Source organism: Mustela nigripes, chromosome X, assembly GCF_022355385.1.
Source record: "Mustela nigripes isolate SB6536 chromosome X, MUSNIG.SB6536, whole genome shotgun sequence".
NCBI classification, from domain to species: Eukaryota; Metazoa; Chordata; class Mammalia; order Carnivora; family Mustelidae; genus Mustela; species Mustela nigripes.
In genome coordinates, this window is record NC_081575.1 from 85,545,281 (window position 1) to 85,567,036 (window position 21,756).

Below are 21,756 nucleotides of genomic sequence, written 5' to 3' on the forward strand. Positions count from 1 at the left end.
GAGAGAGGAGGAAGCAGGCTCCCTGCTGAGCAGAGAGCCCGATGTGGGGCTCGATCCCAGGACTCCGAGATCATGACCTGAGCCGAAGGCAGCGGCTTAACCCACTGAGCCACCCAGGTGCCCCTGGAGACCTATCTTGAAAGAAGTTGCTGTGGCGGATATCGAAGAGGTTACTGCCTATGTTTTCCTCTAGGATACTGATGGATTTAACAGGAACTCAATTGAATTATTTTCTGAATTTATGTATTGTAGTTTCTCAATGTTCACAGCATTGGTGGGTCTTATGTCATAAAATAAAAGGCTCTGGGATGCCTGGGATGGCTCAATGGGTTAAGCCTCTACGTTTGGCTGTGGTCATGATCCCAGGGTCTTGGGATCGAGTCCTGCATCCGGCTCCTTGTTCAGTGGGGAGCCTGATTCTCCCTCTGCCTGTTGATCCCCTGCTTGTGCATTCTCTCTGTGTCTGATAAATAAATAAAATATTTAAAAATAAAGGCTCTGTGGGTGCCTGGGTGGTGCAGTCGGTTAGGAGTGGACTCTTGGTTTCAGCTCAGGTTGTGATCTCAGTGTTGTGAGAGTGAGCCCTGCCTCGTGCTCTGCACTCAGCATGGAGTCTGCTTTAGTTTCTCCCTCTCCCTCTGCTCCTAGCCCCTAGCACTGTCACTGTCTCAAATTTTAAAAATATATCTAAGATATAAGGCTCAGTTTTTTGGTATTCTTAGTCACTGTCACTAGCTGGACAAAAATGTGCTAACAAGAGTTCATAGCAGTTGTGTATGTGTACATGTCTGGGGGTAGGGAGCCGGCACTCCTCCTCTACCCTCTCCCTCTTCTCTTTGCTGCTGTGGTGGTGGAAAGGAAGGACTAGACTCTCTGAAAGTGCTTCAGGTTTAATCTGCTGTTTTGGTCTCCACCAGAAATTTCAGAATGAGAAACTGAGCCCAGGAGCTGTGTCAATAGGTAGGCTAAGGGGTCAGCTGATGGAAGTCCTTCATCCTTTTTATATATTTATTTTTTAATTTTTAAAAAGCTTTATTTATTTGAGAAAGAGCATGAGAGGGAGGATCAGAGGCAGAAGTAGACTCCTTGCTGAGCAGGGAGCGTGTCGTGGGACTTGATCCTGGGACTCTGGGATCGTGACCAGATCCGAAGGCAAATGCTTAAGTGACTGAGCCAGCCAGGTTCCCTTCCTTCATCCTTTTTAGTGCTTTTCCTCTCTCATCTTCTGCTCCCCAACCCTTCCAAAGTGGAAGTGAGGCTTGCGTGAAACTTTCAAATCACCTCCCCTCACTCTTCCTTCTATAACACATCCAATCAGATGTTGGTTTCTTCACCTGATGGTGGCTATGGCAGTGCCACTCAAAATGTGGCATGTGTGTGTGAGACACTGGGAGTCTTTAGAAGCTTATATGGCAATTTGACATTGCTATGATTTCCAAGGGTGTGATCAGTGGGCTTGTAAGACTTTGTATGTCTTTGTATTTATTTCAATTTCTTGTAATTAATTTTATTGTATATTGGAAAGGTATTAGTCTGAAGCAGTTTTGGGAAAATCATCAACTTGCCCTTCTTCAAAGATAGTTCGAGGCCCCCTGTTCTATATCTAGAATGTCCCTTCCTTCCCATTCTCATTGTGCCTCCCTTGTGCTGTCATTTCTCATTTGTGCCTGCTCATGCACTAACAGCTCGCTAAGTCTGCCTGCCTCTCACATTTCTTTCCAACCCACCTTTGTTTGTTGGTTTTTTAATGTCTGGCACAAAGAGGTGAATTCATTATATTCGTCTATTTCTGGCATTACGTCATTGATCTGTGCAAGGTCCATCTCTGGTTTTAGGTATTTTTATTCCGTATATGTCCTTAACCTTAATCTCATTCTTTTGCCGCTTTACATAAGCTTCCATATAAATATCTCTGATGCACATTCTGGAACCTGTATGTTTCCTTGCAAAATATATAACACTGTGTGTGTGTGTGTGTGTGTGTGTGTATTTTTAGAAACAAATGTAATTATTATTATAGATAATCATTTTTTTTTCAACCAACAATGTTTGAAGGATATGTGTTGCTGTGTGTACATTTGATGCTATGGACTGAAATGTGCCCTCCCCGGATTCTTGTGTTGAAGCCTCAACCCCCAATGTGAAGGTATTTGGAGATGGGGCCTTGGGAGGGAATGAGGTGTAGAGGAGGTCATGAGGATGGGGCCCCCATGAAGAGATTAGTACCCTTTAAAGAAGAGACACCAGAGAGCTTGCTGTCTGTTTCAGTACCCTGTGAGGACAAACTGAGAAGCCAGTTTCTGTTGTTTCAACCACCCAGTGTATGGTATTTTGTTGTGGCACCGTGAGCTAATGCATCTGGTTTAGTGCTTGGTTTATTGCTTCAAGCAGTGAGGTGAAATTAACATCCACCATTAAACCATATTTTCTTGTTGATTTCATCAACACAGATCTCTAGATTACCTTCCACTTCCCCAAAACACCATGACACATTCTCCTATTTAACCACTTATTGACTACTGTGAGAATTTCTCTGAGATATATATCCAGGGGTGAGATTCTTGATTATTTTATTTTCATTTCAGATGTATGCAGTAGTTAAATGTGAGGCTTTCCATAGTATAGACCTCCTTATGTATTCTACTGTCTTACCCTCTTTCTAAACTTGAACTTGTCCTTTTTTATTAGACTCACTACTCTCTTGCCCCTCCTGCTGGGTGCTGTCAGCTCAGCTGCTGTGTATTACATGTAACCTTGTCCCCAACATCCTTACCTGTCCTTTGCTGTCCGATTCATCCCGTTCCTCCCTGCCCAGGACAGGATCCATTTACCCATGGGACCTCACCACTGCTCCTCCAGCCTGGCTGACCAGAGCTTAAGGTCACATGAACTTAAGTTCAGAGGCAGGCTTCACTAGTTCCAGCGTCCCTGTGGGTATGCTAGTCTACTTCCCTCTACTTTGGTTTCCTCATTGGTAAAAATGGCAATAATAAAACCTATCAGATAGTTCGGTGATGGTGAAATGAGATAATGTACAGAAAGCCCTCTGGAGTCTAGCTCACAATGAGTGGTCAGAAATGGTACCTGTACTATTTTCTAGTTTTCTAGTTGTTCCTTAGATCTGAATAGTATCTCACCAGCAAGACTGTGGGTTTCTTCTTAGGGTGGAGGCTGCGTCTTATGCTTATTTTAACTAGTAAATCTGGCATACAGCTTGGAGTACAGTAGATGCTTAAGAAACATGTGTTGGTTTGACCTGAGGTGAGTTTGTGATTGCCTGAAAGGACTTGCTTTATTTTATTTATTTTTATGTATTTATTTTTTCAAAGAGTGAATGCACAGAGTTGTAATACACAATGCGAGGCAGAATGGCATGAGAGCTGAAGGGGCAGTGGGTATGTGCAGGGAGCAGCCACTGGAATTCCTTGGAGCCTCTGAGGTTACTTGCTTTAAAAGAGGAAACAATGCTGGGTGTCTGGGTGGCTCAGTTGGTTAAGTACTGCCTTCAACTCAGGTTGTCATCCTGGAGCCCGAGGATTGAGTCGAGGGCGGGGGGGGGGGGGGGTGCGTCACTGCTTAGCAGGAAGTCTGTTTCTCTCTTTGACCCTCCCCCCTCTCAAGTTCTCCCTCCCTATCTCATTCTCTTTCTCAAATAAATAAAAGCTTAAAAAAAAATAAAAGAGGGAGCATTCATGGAAATGCGGGAGGAAACTCCAGCATTCGTTTTAACCAACCCAGTTTTTGCTTTGCTTTGGTGATTTGGGATTGACTTGTGGTAATCTGAACGTGTATGAGTGGCAGGTTTGTGGGGGAGGGGAGGTCAGAGCTTGGTAGAGGTCATGACAATGGATTCTCCAAGGGACAGAGCCAGGCTGCAGCTCACCATCTTAACCACCGCCTCTGGCCTCCCCGTCATAGCCTTTGAGCTGGGTTGTTCATCTGCCCAGGGCAGCTGTTGTGGCCTTGTCTCCCATGGGTGGGGCTGCTCAGGCCCTTCCTGATTATTCCAGGCTGCCTTCATTTACAAGAGGAAACTGGGTCTTTTCTTTTTCTCTTCATTCTTTCTAACATTGAGTATTGTATTTTTTATTTTGATTGAGGTATAATTGACACATTATATTAGTTTTGGGTATACAAATGATTCTGTATTTGTATATATTGCAAAATGATTAAGTCTAGTTAGCATCTGCCACCACACGTAGAAAGTTTTTTTTCTTGGGATGAGAACTTTTTAAAATTTAGTTTCAGTGAGCCAACATATAGTACATTAGTGTCAGATGTAGTGTGCAAGAATTCATCAGTTACATACAACACCCAGTGCTTGATGAGAACTTTTAAGATTTACTCTCTTCGAGACTTTCAAATAATACAGTACAATATGAATTATAGTAACCATGTTATACATTACATTCTAGAACTTATTTTATAACTAGATAATTATTCCTTTTGACCCCCTCACCCATTCTCCCTCCCACCCCCACCTGTGAACAACCACCAATCTGTTCTCAGTATCTGTGAGCCCGTGGTGTTTTGTTGTTTGTTTGTTCGTTTGTTTTTTGTTTTTAAGATTCTACATATAAATGAGCTCAGATGATATTTATCTTTTCCTGTCTCATTTCACTTAGCGTAGTGCCTTCAAGGTCCATCCATGTTGTCACAAATGGCAAGGTTTCATTCATTTTTTTATGGCTGAATAATTGTGTGTGTGTGTATCTTGTGTTTTCTTTATCCATTGATTCATTGGTGGACACTTACGTTTTTATCATGTTTTAGAAGCTATTGTAAATAATGCTGCAGCGAACACAGAGGTGAATATATTGTTTTGAGTGATATTTTTATAGATAAATACCCAGAGGACTTGCTGGATTGTGTGGTAGGTAGTTCTGTTTGTAATATTTTCAGGACCTCCACACTGTCTTCTCCCATGTCTGCACCAATTCCCACTCCCACCAACAGGGCACGAGGGCTCCAAGATTTTATTTATTTATTTGATAGAGAGAGAGAGATCACAAGTAGACAGAGAGGCAGGCAGAGGGGTAGTAGGAAGCAGGCTCCCTGCTGAACAGAGAGCCCGCCGCGGGGCTCGATCCCAGGACCCCGAGATCATGACCTGAGCCGAAGGCAGAGGGTTAACCCACTGAGCCACCCAGGTGCCCCACGTCTTGTCTTTTTGAACAGGAACTATTGTCACAGGTGTGAGGTGATATCTCACTGGGCTTTTGATTCCCATTTCCCTGAGGCTGAGTGATACTGAGCCATTTGTGTGTCGTCTTTAGAAAAATAACTGTTCAGACGCTCTGCTCATTTTCTCATTTTATTGTTTGTGTTTGTGCTTTTGAGTTGTAGGAGTTCTTTATATATTTTGTATATTAGCCCCTTATCAGATAGAAGATTGGCAAGTATTTCCTGCTGTTCATAGGTTGCCTTGAAATGAGGTCTTTTCAGACCTCTGGTCAGAATTCTCTGAGTCATGCTTTTGCAAAAGACGGTTGCCCCGACAAAAAATGTTAAAACTCCAGCGACAAATTCAGGGTAATGGTTACCCACAGGCGAGGCAGGGAGGGGAGCAAGAGATGGCTTTGCTGTAATCGGAGTTGTTTTATTTTTTTTATTCAGGGCTGCGGCTGGATGTTCACCATGTATGACATGTAGCACAATAAATATTTATTTACATTTGTTATAGATATATTTATTATTTATATTTAGTTCCTTGTGCACAGAGGCAAAGGATATTTGCAAATGGACTTGCTAGGCCAGACGGCATCTGCACTTGTCACTTTCCTGGGTATTGCTGGATTTCTTCTCCGAGGGACTCTTTCTTTTACTTCCCTGCTGCATAGCACGCGAGCTGACGTCGGCCCACATCTTTGCCAACCCTCGGTAGCCTCGTCCAGGCTTTTCTCTCTCTGCCCAGATCCCCAGAAAAGACAGGAGGGGAGTGAGGAAAAGGAAAGGCAAATTTTTAAAATGAGGATGAGAATGTCAGCTCTGAGGAATTTCCTGTTACATTCATTTTAATGAGGAAAAGATTTTATTTTCTGTGTCAGTGCAACGTTTAGACTTACGTAGGAAAACTTACATTTTCACTCTGAAGTAGAGGATCCCCCCCCACCAACCCCGCGCCGTTTGCATTCTTGGCAAATAAGTAGAATAGACCAATTAGCAAGCTAATGTTCTAAATGTTCACTTGCAGTAATCGTTATTTTTAACCATTTTAAATAGCATGGAGCATCGGGTTTCTTCTTGATTGCTTTTCAAAGTTTTGAATTTGCTAAAGTGAATTGAATTTAAAAATGTGACCCAACTTTCTGGGTGAAGGTGGATCATAATTATTTGCCACTAGAAGGTGCATTTTGTAATGGGAAAAATAAACCGTGGGGGATGTGTTTACCTTTTAAAAAAACGAGTAGGACAAGACAGAAAGCCATACTTCAGCCATTTTATGTTGTGGCTTGCATTCACAGGTGGGAAAGGAGAAGTTCCACAAATCTCAACATTGGGGCTTTTGCAACAATGTGAGCATGCTGGTGAGTGAAGATAAACCTGGAATTGGTGGAGAACTGCTTTTCGGGCAAAAGATGAAGCCTAAATATAGTGCATTTCCTAAAGGAATTGGAAGTGATGCTCCATCCTGGGTAGCTTTCGATAAGCAGGTAAGTCCCATGGCACTGGGAAAAATGCAATTGTAAAATGTGACATGTATGATATAGTAAATATTGGAGAAAATTTGAGCCCTCGATGTAAATGTTCAGGCTCGTTCTTTTGTAAAGACACATTGCAGAAGAAAAATACCCCACGGCTCCTCTTTCTGACCAGGCCCACTGGTTTCAGGACACTGAATGTTTATCTTTCTTGGCTAATGCTTATCAACCTTTCTCCCTTCTCCTCCCCTGGACAGGATAATCTGTCCTCCCGTAGACGCTTAGAGTCTGGTCAGTGTCACTGTTGGTTCGTGAGTTGCCATTAGTGAAATCATGTTGTTTGATTTGGAACATGCCATTAAATAGCAACAGAAAGATGTATTCTCTTTTCTGCATATTAATCATGGTTCCCCATCTCTCAGAACCAAAGGGTGATGGGGTATGAATTGTAGAAGTGAATGAAAGAGGCGCCATTGTTAGACAAGAACCTGAACTGAACGTATATGTGTACATAACACACACATATCATGGAGTATTGATAATTGAAAAAGGTGATCCATTTGAATATCTTTAAAAGGAACTAAGATTAAAGGGAAGAAAACTGCAGGATGACCAATTATTGCCCATAAGACAGCACAATGGATGTGTTGGGTTTACGAGACAACCTTGTATTGCGGCTCACGTTCTGTTTTCCAAAAAGGAACCTGTTACTAGATTATTTAAATTCTGTAATTAAAAATTAATTCAGGACTGTGGGGCACCTGGGTCGCTCAGGTGAGTGTCCGACTCTTGGTTTTGGCTCAGGTTGTGATCTTGGTGTTGTGAGATTGAGCCCTGTGTCAGGCTTTGCGCTGAGCAGGGAGTCTGCCTGGGATTCACTTTTTCTCTCCTCTGGCCCCTCCCCCCAGCTTGAGCATGTGTGTGTTCTCTCTTGCTCTCTCTCTCTCTCTCTGCCCAAAATAAATCTTAATACAAGTAATTCAGGACTAGATAAAGAATTCAGACCTTAATACCCTAAGTTTACCAGGTGGTTTTTAGCAGCTTTAGCATGGATTAGTTGGCAATACTTTGGTTCCAATTAAAATGTCTCAAATTTGATAGAAATGACATATTCTGTGTCATCTGTTTTAGGGTTGATCAATTAGAGCACATATTTTTTTTTGAAGCCCATTTCTGACACTTATGGAGATCTAACAGACTGCATAGGAAGCTTCTTTCCAGGGAAATCATCTCTACTTTGAACATGGACCATTGTTTCTCTCTCTCTCTGTCTTTAAAAAAAAATTTTTTTTAATTATTTTCAGTACCTGGCCCAATGTTGGACCTGGAGTTCAGAAGCAATTTCTGGGCTAACTTACATGGCTGGCTCGTTCATGGTTTCCTGTTAATATCAATCTTATAGGTGTTTGCACATCATCATTCTAGAATATTTAATTTGCAAGTGACAAAGAAAGATTCTATTTTTACTTTTTGTGTCAAAAAGAGGGTATTGACAATAGTTTAAACTCATCCACTACTGAATAAAAGTAATGTTGGAGGTGACAGTATATTAAACTATTCTTTTGCACTGAAAGTTGAAAATTCATTTTATTTCCTGTTTTTCTCAATATTTAATATGTGCCTTTCAAACCTATTTTGCAGCCCTTTAATTACTTATAAAATTATGTAGAATATTTCATGAAGTTGGAATGATTTTAGCTTCAAACTTCTTGAGAAAATGAAGAGCTTGCTCATTTTAGGCCTAACTAAATGCAACATAATTCTTTCAGTTATTTTGTTGGTCAACTTCAATTAAATATTCATTGAGCTTTCAATGAGACACTAAGACTATGAAATATTTACGTGCTCTGATGAGATTGTGAACTACAGCCTGGATCCTGGTTAATACCCAGAGCAAATTATAAAGTGCTTTCCTGTTCGTGGTTCAACAAAACAAGTCAACACCTGTTAATCATTTTTCTTAAAAATGAGACATCTTTAACTCGTTGCCAGTTCTCTAATGACTTTTAATCATAGCAGTATATCCAGGCTTATATTCTCAAACAGTGCAAGATAGAAATAAAGGCAGTTCTTTGGAAAGTGTATCAAACTCTACTCTTTGTCACAGATGCCCTGGTGCCCACCCAGGTCCATGTTAGGGGTGGGGCACCCAGCTCCCCCAGCTGTAGCACGTGCTTTGGCAAACAGCTCATACCCATAGCCCTTCACGGAGTGGTGTTCTTGGCCGATGGACATTGCATTACCCAGAGAAACCTGGATGGTTGCACTGGCCCCATCACCGTGAGAGGAGGTGGCAGATGGCTAACTGATTTATCAAGGGTGAAAAAGCTGAGCTGCTTCAAGGCTAGACAACTCTGTATTGTGGATTTCGGCTCATGGCCCCTTGCGCATCAGGCCCAGGCAAAACTTCACGTGTGATTGCATCCTTGCTTGGCTCATTTCCCTTCCCTTGGGTGCTCCCCTCACTGCTTAAAAGTTTCTCCTAAGAAGGTGCCCTTGGGGGCACCTGGGTGGCTTAATCAGTTGACTTAGTCCTACTCTTGGTTTCAGCTCAGGTCATAGTCTCACGGTGCTGGGGTGCACCCCCATTTGGGCTCCGTGCTCAGTGCAGAGCTGCCTCACATTCTCATTCTTCTGCCCTCTGCTCCTTCCCTGCTCGCTCATGCCTTCTCTGTCTCTCTCTCTCTTTCTCAAATAAATATACAAAATCTTGAAAAAGAAAGAAAAGAGTGTGCCTTCCATAAATCCCATGCACCTGAATCCCTGTTTCAAATATGGAGCCCAACCTAAGATGACATTCTGGGTTTTATCCGGAATTCTAGAAGTGACCATAATATTGCTCTGCCCAGGCAGACCATCTGATCACCAGCAGAGAAAAGGTGATTTGTGATCACCAGGAAGAGCCGGCCTTTACTATGTTGCATGGGCCCCATGGCAGACATTTCTAGCTGTTTCTCTTTCACTCACCACCACCCCCCCTTCTTCTTATAGAGGGAACCCTGGTGTTATTGTGGCTGCACTTGTGCCCACACAACCGAAAAGGGTTCAGCTGCTCAGGCTACTTGCGGCTATGGGCTGGTCAGGGGATTCACTTCTGGCCAGTGGTATTTGGGTGAAGGTTTACTGGGTAGGGTTCCTGGGAAATCTGTTTTTTTTCCCTAATTAAAAGAGGCTCGGCTGATAATACTTCCCCTGCGCTTCGCCATATCTGTGTTTTCTTGTCTGGAACTAGGACCTAATTCTGCAGCCATCTTGGCATCATGGAGGCCCGGGGCTGCCTGTCTTTGTTGTATGAGAAAAATCAGCCCCCATTTCAGAGGTTCTCCGAACCTAGGGAGGCCTTTGCAAATGTGGGCAGGTGTTTTGGGTTGTCATAGTGACGGGGACTAGGTGGAAGCAAGTGAGGCCCTTAACTTGGTGGCAGAACTCACGGGGCACCAGAACCTCAGTGATCAAGCGGGATAGTATTCTAATGAACTATCGTCAAGAATCAAAATGAATGCCAACATTCATGATAACCGAACTAGCAGTATTTTAAATGAAGACAAGATCCATGAACTGCCATGCTGGGCCATATTGGAGGCGGAGGCAAAAGGAAAAAAAAAAATCAGTAGTACTGATTCCATCTTTATTTACCATTTTTGGAATTTTGATATATTGTTTCCCATGGCTCATTGGCATTCATCTGGATGTTTTAAATGGCCTTGCCTAGGGCGGTGCCTGGTCCAGAGGCACCTTCCCGTGTTGAGTACTAGTGATGGGCCAGCTAGTACCACCATGTGGAGAGGGCCACCCTGGATGGGGGACAACGTCCTCCCTAAGATACCAGTCCTGCTGCCGTTGAGAAACACAGTCCTAACTGGCCCTGGGAGGGTTTATGCTGATGGCCGGTTTTGCATGATACTGCATCCGCCCCCCGCACCGCACCCCGAATTCGTCGAATTCACGTGAATACAAGCAAGTGCATGCATACTCACACCAGTTAGTTCGAGCCATCATTCCAGCATGACAGCGAGGAAGAAGCAGGCTTGGGTGATTGTTCTCACTCTGTAAGTGAGGAGTCATTGGTAAGAAGTGGGGCAGGGACCAGGAGCCTGAGGCTCTGCGTTGGGCGGTGCTCCTCACGAATGGCCCGTGTGACTGTGGCTTTAGTCACTTTCCCTCTCTGAGCCTCAGTTACCTGGACCTTGATGAGGGTCTCGGCGGGCTGATCTCAAAAGCCCTTTCACCGCTAGCAGTCTGTGCTTCAGACTTTGGTCTTAGTAGGCATAACATTTAGTCTGTGACTCAAAGAAAATTCCAACTTGTTCATCCTAGAACAGAGCCCAGATCTTGGATCTTTCGGCCTTGGGGTTCTTTCTAATGACACCAGGTACCTACATGTTTCATTGGAATATGGCATTTACTAATTTATCATCTGCTGCTGTGGTTACTGTATATGATCTGTCATTAGCCGCTTTTATAAAAAGATTAGTTTAAAATACCCAAATAACTGAATGTTTTTATATGACTTTTATCTGGATGTTAAGTACCATTTGCATTGACTCTATAATTACACTCTCATTTCTTTTCATTTGGCAGTGACTCCTAGTTAGCCTAATTTGTTTGCTGTTTTGCAAATGACTCTATTATAGTAAATGGCAGGATAAAGGTTGATCCTATGGGGTATGCATGCATTTAAAAATATTATTTCATTTTTTCCATCTATAGTAAACATAATAATTATAATCAGAACTACTGGCCACAGAATTAGAATTTTAATAACTTTGCATTCATTGACATTGGGTTTGTGGTAAGCTGATTATGTAGTACTGTGTGAATCTTTATGCTTTGAGCAATATAAACATAACTTTTTAAAACATAATTTGATCTCTTGGGTCACCTTGATTTTTTTAAGAGAGTTAAAAAAAATTTTTTTAAGATTTGTTTATTTGTCAGAGAGAGAGAGAGAGAAAGGGAGCACAAGCAGGGAGGGTAGCAGGCAGAGGGAGAAGCAGGCTCCCCAGTGAGCAGAGAGCCCCATGCGGGGCTCCATCCCAGGACCCTGGGATCATGACCTCAGCCGAAGACAGATGCTTAACTGACTGAGCCACCCAGGTGCCCCTAAAAAAGTTTTAAATTTTTTATTTATTTATTGTTGGCATGCAGTTGAAACACAATGTTTTGTTAGTTTTGGGTTTACAACATTTATGCTGTAATATATATATTATAATATATAATATATAAACTATATGTATTGGGAAGTGATCATCATAATAAATCTAGCTACTATTTGTCACCATACAAAATTGTACAATATTATTATTATTTTTTAACATTTAATTTTATTTTATTTTTCAGTGTCCCAAGAGTTATAATATTATTAACTGTGCTGTACATTGCATCCCCGCGTCTTATTTATTTTATAACTGGAAGTTTGTGCATTTTAACCCACTTTCTTTATTTTGACCCTCCCTCTATTCTGTCCCCTCTGGCAACCCCCAGGTTGTTCTTTGTATCTAAGAGTCTGTTTCTGTTTTGTATTGTTTGTTCATTTGTTCTGTTTTTTAGATTCCACATAGAAATGAAGTCATACATGGGACACCTGGGTGGCTCAGTGGATTAAGCCTCTGCCTTCAGCTCAGGTCATGATCCCAGGGTCCTGGGATCGAGCCCCACATTGGGCTCTCTGCTCGGGAGGGAGCCTGCTTCCCCCCTCTGTCTCTGCCTACTTCTCTGCCTACTTGTGATCTCTGTCTGTTAAATAAATAAACAAAATCTTATTAAAAAAAGAAATGAAGTCATACAGTGTTTGTCTTTCTCTGAATTATGTCACTTACTTAGCAGAATGCCCTCTAGGCTCATCCATAGTGTTGCCAATAGCAAGATCTCCTTTTTTATGGATGAATAACATTCCATCGTATATACAGGGCATCTTCTTCTTCTTCTTTTTTTTTTTAAATGCTGGATTTTTTTTCAAAGATTTTATTTATTTATTTGATAGATAGAGATCACAAGTAGGCAGAGAGGCAGGCAGAGAGGGTGGGGGAAGCAATCTCCCTGCTGAGCAGAGAGCCCAATGCGGGGCTCGATCCCAGGACCCCAGGACCACGACCTGAGCCAAAGGCAGAGGCCCAAACCCACTGAGCCACCCAGGCGCCCCTGTTGGGTATCTTCTTTATCCATTCACCCATTGGTAGACACATAGGTTGCTTCCATATCCTGACTCTTCTGAGTAATGCTACAGTGAGCACAGGGGTACATATAGTTTTTTGAATTCGTGTTTTCATATTCTTCAGATTAATATTTAGAAGTGGAATTGCTGAATCATATATGGTAGTTCTAGTTTTAATTTTTTGAGACACCTCCATGCTGTTTTTCATAGTGCTGCACCATTTTGCATTCCTACCAACAGTGCACGAGGGTTCCCTTTTCTCCACATCTTCGCCAGCACTTGTTTCTTGTCTTTTTGGTACTAGCTGTTCTGACAGGTGTGATACCTTGATGTGGTTTTGATCTGTGTCTCCCTGATGATGAGTTAAGTTGAGGATCATCCACTGTCTGTGGGTCATTTATATGTCTTTTTTGGAGAATTCTGTTTAGGTCCTCTGCCCAGTTGTATGTTGGATTTTTAAAAAAAATAATGAGTTATGTGAATTTTTTTAAATGTACTTTGGATATTAATTCCTTATCAGTTATATTATTTGTAAGTATCTTCTCTCTTTCAGTATTTTGGGATTTTGTTTTGTTGATGGTTTCCTTCACTGCGCAAAAGCTTCTTGGTTTTATGTGGCTCTGCTTATTTTTGCTTTTGTTGCCTTTGCCTGAGGAAACCCATTCAGAAAAATACTGCTCAGACTGATGTCAAAGAACTTACTACCTATGTTTTCTCCTAGGAGTTGTATGGTTTCTGGTCTTACCTTTAAGTATTTAATTCACTTTGAGTTTATTTTTATATAAGGTATAAGAAACTGGTCCAGCTTCATTCTTTTGCATGTAGCTGACCAGTTTCCCAGGCACCATTGGTCGAAGAGATGGTCTTTTTCCCATTGGATATTTCTGTCTCCTTTGTTGAAGATTGATTAACTATATACGCGTGGGTTTATTTTTGGATTCTGTTCTCTTCTATTGATCTATGTGTCTGTTTTTGTGCCAGTAGCGTACTGATTACTGTAGCTTTGTAGTATAGTTTGAAATCATGGAGCATGATACCTCCAGCTTTGTTATTCTTTCTCAAGATTACTTTGGCTAATCAGGGTCTTTGGTGGTTCCAGGCATATTTTAGGACCATTCTGTTTTTGTGAAAAATGCACCATTGGTATTTTGATAGGAATTTCATTGAATCTATATAGGTTGCTTTGGGTAGTATGAACTTTTTAACAATAGTTATTCGTCCAATTCATGACCCTGTATGTCTTTTCATTTATTTTGGGTCTTCTTCAGTTTCTTTCATCCGTGTCTTATAGTTTTCAGAGTATAGGTCTTTTACCTCCTAGGTTAAATTTATTCCTAAGTATTTTTTAATTAAGTTTTAACTTTAATTCCAGTATACTTTTAACATATAGTATTATATTCATTTCAGGTGTACAATGTAGTGATTTAACAATTCTATACATTACTCAGTGATCATCACCATGAGTGTGCCTTTTTTTTTTTTTTTTAAAGTAGTCCCCAGGGGGTGCCTGGGTGGCTCAGTGGGTTAAAGCCTCTGCCGTTGGCTCAGGTCATGATCCCAGGATCCTGGGATCGAGCTCCGCATGGGGCTCTCTGCTCAGCGGGGAGCCTGCTTCCTCCTGTCTCTCTGCCTGCCTCTCTGCCTACTTGTGATTTCTGTCAAATAAATAAATTTAAATCTTTAAAAAAAAATAAAGTAGTCCCCAGGCCCAGTGTGGAGCTCAGTGCTGTGGGGCTTGAACTCATAACCCTGAGATCAAGACCTGAGTTAAGATCAAGAGTCAGACACTTAACTGACTAAGCCACCCAGGCACCCCATGATGAGTGTGCTCCTTAATCACCAGGGTTTTCTATGTAAAATATAATGTTATATGCAAATGGTAGCAGTTTAAATTCTTCCTATCCAATTTGGATGCCTTTTATTTCTTTTTCTTGCCCACTTGCTCCAGCTAGGATTTGTTACTATGTTGAATAGAAGAGGCAAGAGTGAGCATCCTTGTGTTGCTTTCAGCTTTTCACCATTGGATATGTTAGTCATGTGTTTGTCATATATGGCCTTTAATCTGGTGTATCACGTTGATTGATTTGCGGCTACTGAACCATTCTTGTGTTCCTGGGAAAAATCCCACTTGATCATAGTGTATGGTCCTTTTAATGTATTATTGAATTCTGTTTGCTGATATTTTGTTGAAACTTTTTTGCTTTTATGTCTATCAGGGATATTGCCTGTAACTTTTCTTTTGTGTGTGTGTGTGTGTGTGTGTGTGTGTGTGTCTTTGGTTTTAGTATTAGGGTAATGCTAGCCTGATAAAATGAGTTTGGAAATGTTTCTTCAAATTTTTGAGAGAGTTTGAGGATAGGTACTTACTCTTCCTTAAAGATTTTTAAAAATTCATTTATTTGAGACACAAAGTGTGTGAGAGAGAACATGAGCAAGAGGTAGGGGCAGAAGGAGAGGGAGAAAGAGAAACAGACTTCTTACTGAGCAGGGAACCTGATGCTGGACCCTCAGATCTTGACCTGAGCTGAAGGCAGATGCTTAACAGACTGAGCTACCCAGGTGCCCCTTAACTCTTCTTTAAATGTTTGGTAGAATTAACCTGGGAAGCGGTGTGATCCTGGACTTCTGTTTGTTGGGAGTTTTTGTTTGTTTGTTTTTTACTGATTCAATTTGATTACTAGTAATTGGCTTGTTCAAATTTTTCTATTTCTTTTTGATTCAGTCTTAGAAAATTGTGTTTTAGGAATTTATCTGTTTCTTCTAAGTTTCCCTACTTGCTGGCATAAAATTCTTTGTAGTAGTCTCCTACAATCTTTTGTATTTCTGTGTATACTTCTCTTTTATTTGTTTTATTTATTTGGGTCCTCTTTCTTTTTTTCTTGCTGAGTCTGGTTGAAGATTAATCGATGTTGTTTATCTTTTCAGTGAATCAGCTCAGAGTTTCATTATTCCTTTCTGTTCTTTTTAGTCTGTATTTCATTTATTTCAGTTCTGATCTTTAGTATTTCCTGCCTTCTACTAACTTTGTTTCCTGTTAGTATTTGTTTTAAAGTTTATTTTCTCTGATACAAGTTTTGTTACCCCAGCTTCACATTTCCATTTGCACAGAATATCTTTTTTCTATCCCTTCACTTTTAGTCTGTGTCTTTAGATCTGGAGGGACTCTTTTGTGGGCAACATATATATGGATATTCTTTTTTTATTTGTTTAGTCACCCTATGTCTTCTGATTGGAACAGAATAAATTTAAGTAATTATTGACAGGTATGTATTTACTGCTATTTTGTTGATTTTGCTTTTGTTTTTGTTTTTACAGCTCTCTTCTATTTCTTCTTTTTTTACTCTCCTCCCTTGTGGCTTGGTGACTTTCCTTAGTGTTTTGTTTGAATTCCTTTCTCTTTATTTTTTTGTGTATCTATTATAGATATTTGGTTTGTGGTGGCCATGTGGTTCGTATATAACCATCCTATGTATATAGCCATCTATTTTAAGCTGGTGGCAAATAAGTTTAAGCGTGTTCTAAAAGCACTATATTTTTATGGCTCCCATGTTTTATATTTCTGATATCATATTTTATATCATATTATTTTGTGTATCCCTTGACTAATTACTGTAGGTTTAGATGATTTTACTACTTTTCTCTTTTAACCTTCATACTAGCTATGTAGTTGATTGATCTACGACTTTTATTATATGTTTTCCTTAACCAGTGAGATTTTTTTCTTTCTTAATTTTCTTATTTCTAGTTATGGCTTTTTCTATTTAAAGATTTTTAAAATTAATTTATTTGTCAGAGAGCAAGAGAGAGAGCACAAGCAGAGAGAGCAGCAGGCAAGAGGCAGAGGGAGAAGCAGTTTCCTCACCAAGCAAGTAGCCCAAAGCGGGATTTGATTCCAGGACCCTGGGATCATGACCTAAGCTGAAGGGAGATGCTTAGCTGACTGAGCCATCCAGGCGCCCCTCTTTTCTATTTAAATTCATTGTTTTAACATCTCTTGTAAGGCTTGTTTGGTGTTGTGAACTCCTTTAGCTTTTGCTTGTCCAGGAAATTCTTTTTTTTTTTTTTTATTTTTTTTTTTTTAGATTTTTTTTTTTTAATTTATTTAGTCAGAGAGAGTGAGAGCGAGCACAGGCAGACAGAGTGGCAGGCAGAGTCAGAGGGAGAAGCAGGCTCCCCATGGAGCAAGGAGCCCGATGTAGGACTCGATCCCAGGACACTGGGATCATGACCTGAGCCTAAGGCAGTTGCTTAACCAACTGAGCCACCCAGGCGTCCCCAGGAAATTCTTCATCTCCTTCAATTCTGAGTGATAAACTTGCTGGGTAAAGTATTATTAATTGTTAAGTTTTTCCTTTCCCCAATTTAAGTATATCATGCTACTGCCTTCTTCCCTGTAAAGTTTCTTCTGAAAAGTCAGTTGATACTCGTATGGGGTTCCCTTGTGTGTAATTTGTTTCCTCTTGCTGCTTCTAAGATTCTCACTTTATCTTCACCTGTTCACACTTTGATAATAATGTGTCCCGATGTGGATCCCTTTGGGTACATTTTGTTTAGGACTGTCTGTGCTTTCTGGACTTGGATATCTATTTTCTTTGCCAGTTTGGGAGTCATTTCTTCAAATAGGATTTTTGTCCCTTTCTTTCTCTTTTCTCCTTCTGGGACCCCTAGAATGCGAATGTTGTTAGTACACTTGGTGTTGTCCCAGAGGTCTCTTAAACAATCCTTATTTAAATTAATTAATGGGCTGCTCTGATGGGGTGATTTCTATTTTGTCTTCCAGATTGCTGAGCCATTCTTCTGCATCCTCTAATCTGCTGTTGATTCTGTTGAGGGTATTTGCATGCTTTGTGTACCTGCTTGTTGTGGCTGGGTTGTGATTGTTTGATACTTGCTGGTGCTGTGGGGCTGGCTACCAGGCCCAGCTGGGACAGCTGTGGAAGCACTGGTGGGTGGGGCTGGCCCCCTGAGGTGGAGGCACTGGGGAGGGACTCCGTAGCCTGCCAACTGTGCCTGCTGGGAGTGATGGGATAGGAACCAGTTGAGGGGAGCTTTGGTGTAGGCTAAGTACACCCATAGATGGTGACAGGGTGGGGTGCTGCTTGGGATGGGTTCCTGGCCAGGGCAGGCGAGTCAAATGGGGTGAGTCTGGAATGTGGCGAGGGAGTGGCGCTAGCACAGCAGATGGAGAGGTAAAAGATAGTACCTGCAAGTGCCTGGCCTGCTAGGTAGAAGGGAATTAACAACAACAACAACAACAAAAAATGGTGTTTTCCACTGCTTGTGTTCCCAGAGAATGTTCTAACAGATCTCTGCCCCGCAGGACACACCCTCCAATTAGTCAGTGGCTCTTCATTAGTCACCTTGCTGCTTTTCTTTTTTTCTTTTTTTAAAGGGTTTTTCCTTATTTAAGAGAGAGAGAGAGAGCGAGCAGAGAGAGTGACAGAGTACACGAGTTGGGGGACGGGGCAGAGGGAGAGGGAGAAGCCGACTCCCCACTGAGCAGGGAGCCTAACTCAGGGCTCAATTCCAGGACCCTAAGATCATGAGCTGAGCTGAAGGCAGATGCTTAAGTGAGATTGTACCTGTCCCTTTAAGAGCAGTCTCCGTTCATTTCTGCCCTCCAGGCTCTCCTGGACATAAGCCCCACTGGTATTCGAAGCCAGATATTATGGGGACACATTTTCAAGTTCAGGTCCCCTGGGCAGTGGAGCCTAATTAGGGGCTTGGACTCTTTGTTCCTGGGGGCACGCCTCTGTGGTCGTGACAATGCTTCCACTTATGGGTCACTGTGCTGGCAGTGTGGGTTCTCTGACTGACCTGCATCTCTGCCCTTCCTTCCTTCCTTCCAAGATTTTATTTATTTATTTGAAAGGGAGAGACAGTGAGAGAGGGAACACAAGCAGGGGGAGCAGGAGAGGGAGAAGCAGGCTTCCTGCCATGCAGGGATTCTGACACAGGGCTCAATCCCAGGACCCCGGGATCATGACTGGAGCCGAAGGGAGATGCTTAATGACCCAACCACCCAGGCACCCCTCCTCCTATCTTTCTTGATGTGGCCTTTTCTCTCTTTTGTTGTGTATGATCTGTTCTGCTTGTCTTCAATTTGTTCACAGAGATAGTTCTTCTACATGTAGTTGTAGATTCTGGTGTGTCTGTGGGAGGAATCTTTTTACTCTGCCATCTTGATATACTGTCTCTTGATTCTGTTTTTATTGGGACAAGTTGGTTTATTACTCATTGTAATACCCTGAGTAACTGTAGGATGTCTTAAGTAAGCAGATGTTAGAAAAGACTTACTATAGGATTTGGATTTGTTTTAGTTAATTTGGGGGAGGGCTTAAGGAAATGGGGTCTTGCTCTGGATTGGGTGCTGTCAAGAAGATGGGTACTTGTATGATTGTATATCTTAATAAATTTGATTTATAGTGACAGCAGGCCACATTGTGGCTGCAGATGTCAATGGAAGTGAGGAAGCCCCTACCGCTACGATCTAGGGGAGGAGGTTGTTTGGCCTTTTGTTGTTTGGAGAGTGTTCATGTTCTGCCTGCATTCACGTGTAATTATGGACTGGACTTGTTTCTGTCTTGATCCATCACCAGACACAGAGTGGCCTTGTCTGAGGTTGGCATCTTCTGAGAAGCGTTCTCTGAAAGTGTCCATGTGCTGCAGGACGACACAAGGCCTAGCTGTGGCTACCGGCCCAGCCCATAGCAGCACCAAAGCCAGTGCACACTGCCCGGCTGGCTCCTGGAGGTCAGGGGCTGATTTTTCCTGCTCATCCAGTGCCGGCAAAAGTTTTCATTTTCCTACCGGGTGATCAAGGAGCGACCAAACACGTTAGAATTTCATATGATTAGCAAAGAACAACACATGAATACTAATTCTGGAAGTTTTGCCTAAAGGCAATTAGGAATGTTATAACCTATCATTAGAATCTATAAAAACAAAACGTAATTCTGTTTTAAAAAATAACTAGAAAATGTGTTAGTTATTATACCTGTAAACCATACCCCAAATTTTGAATGAAAAATTTTCAGTGGGTTTATGTAATTTTCAGATTATCTGAGTCCTGTTAGAATCATTCCATAAAGGACATCAATATGTATCATTATAGCACAATGTGATTATAATACGTTGTAATTTAAATCCTATGCTTTATATCATGATTACATTAATCTTCAGCCATTCTTAGAAAAGAAATTAAAAGGCTTGCCTGAAATCAAACATGTCTTATCCCAAATTTCCAACTATGTATTCTGCATTTATCATTAAGTGTAAAACACAAAATTGCATCCTTTAAACTTATGTTAAAGTGATAGTTACACGTTTCATCATACAATATGGGTTTCTCTAATATTTTGAAATTCAAAAGAGATTTAATAAAAAAAAATCCAAATTTGGAATAAATGGTTTTGGAATAAAAACAATGAGATTCACAGATGTTTCTCTTAGTAACAAGAGAGTTATTTTCCCCTCCTGTTTTCTGAAAGCTAAAATAAAATTACTTATGATTTATAATAGTAATAACTAATTATTTATAATAATTTAGTTATTAGATAAAATTTTAAGACCATCCCCTCAGGCCTAAGCTTTTTATCTGTAATTAGGCCTGTGGCTTGTTCTCATTAGCACAAAGTTAGAATTGTCTTTTTGAGCTTAAACTTGGAGTGAATTACTACACACACATCAGAACGGCTGTAGTTGAGAAGGACTGGCAGTAGCAAGTGTTGGCAAAAATGTGGAGAAACAGGGAGCCTGGGTGACTCAGTGTTAAGCATCTACCTTGGGCTCAGGTCATGATCCCAGGGTCCTGGGATTGAGCCCCGCCTCAGGCTCCCTGCTTCTCCCTCTCCCACTCCTCCTGCTTGTGTTCCCTCTCTTGCTGTGTCTCTCTCTGTCAAATAAATTAAAAAAAAAATCTTTAAAAAATGTGGAGAAAATAGAATTTTCATACATACCTGGTAGAAATGTAAAATGATAATGCCATTTTGAAACAGTTTGGCAGTTTCTCAAATAGTTAAACATAGACTTACCATGTGACTCCATAATTCCTTTCCTACATATCTTTTTTTTTTTTTAAATTTTATTTATTTGAGAGACAGAGATAGCAAGAGCAAGCGTGAGCCAGGAGGAGAGGGAGAAGCAGGCTCCTTGCTGAGCAGGGAGCCAGACGTGGGGCTTGATCCCAGGACCCTAACATCCTGAGCTGAAGTCAGATGCTTAACTGACTGAGCCATCCAAACACCCCACTACATATCTAAGAGAAATTAAAACATAATTGGTTAAACATTATGTGAATGATTACAGCATTATTATTCATAATAGCTCCAAACAGGGAATAACCCAAATGCTCATTAACTGATGAATGGATAAATAAGATGTGGTATAGCCATTCAGGGGAAACTCTTCAGTAATAAAAAGAAACTACTGGTACATATTACAACATAGATGAACCTCAGGAACATACTAAGCAGACACAGAAGCCTTTATATTGTATGATTCCATCTTTCTGAAATCCTGGAAAAGGCAAGTATATCAGAGAAAGCAGATCAGTAGTTGCCAGGGCTGGTGGGGGGGGGGGGGGGGGAGGTTTTTGGGAGGTGACGGATATGTCCTAAACTAGATTGTGATGAAGACTGCACAACTCTATAAATTTATAAAGAGTCAGTGAACTGTGTACCCACAAGAAGTAAATTTTATGGTATATAAGTTATAGTCTAAAATATTAGTTTGCTGGGACAGTCATAACAAAATACCATAGACTTGGCGCCTTAAACCACAGAAATTTATTTTCTCTCAGTTCTGGAGGTTAGAAGTCCAAAAACAAACATGCTATCAGTGTTCCTCTTAAGGCTTTCTCCTTAGCTTCCAAATGGCTAGACTCTCTTGCTCCCTCGTCATGTGACTGTTCCCCGTGCACATCAGTTTGTTTTTAAAATACAATCTCGCTTATATGTAACA

General features: G+C 41.2%; 1 protein-coding gene across 3 annotated transcripts in view; it reads left to right on the forward strand.

The window, feature by feature from the left end:
- The window catches only part of EFHC2 (EF-hand domain containing 2), a 194,239-nt gene that overhangs the window by 24,370 nt on the left and 148,113 nt on the right, over window positions 1-21,756 (forward strand). For all 3 annotated transcript variants that reach the window (XM_059386230.1, XM_059386229.1, XM_059386231.1), the window contains one exon: window positions 6,465-6,653. In XM_059386230.1, coding sequence (XP_059242213.1) covers window positions 6,465-6,653 — 189 coding nt within the window. The remainder of the gene's footprint in view (window positions 1-6,464; window positions 6,654-21,756) is intronic.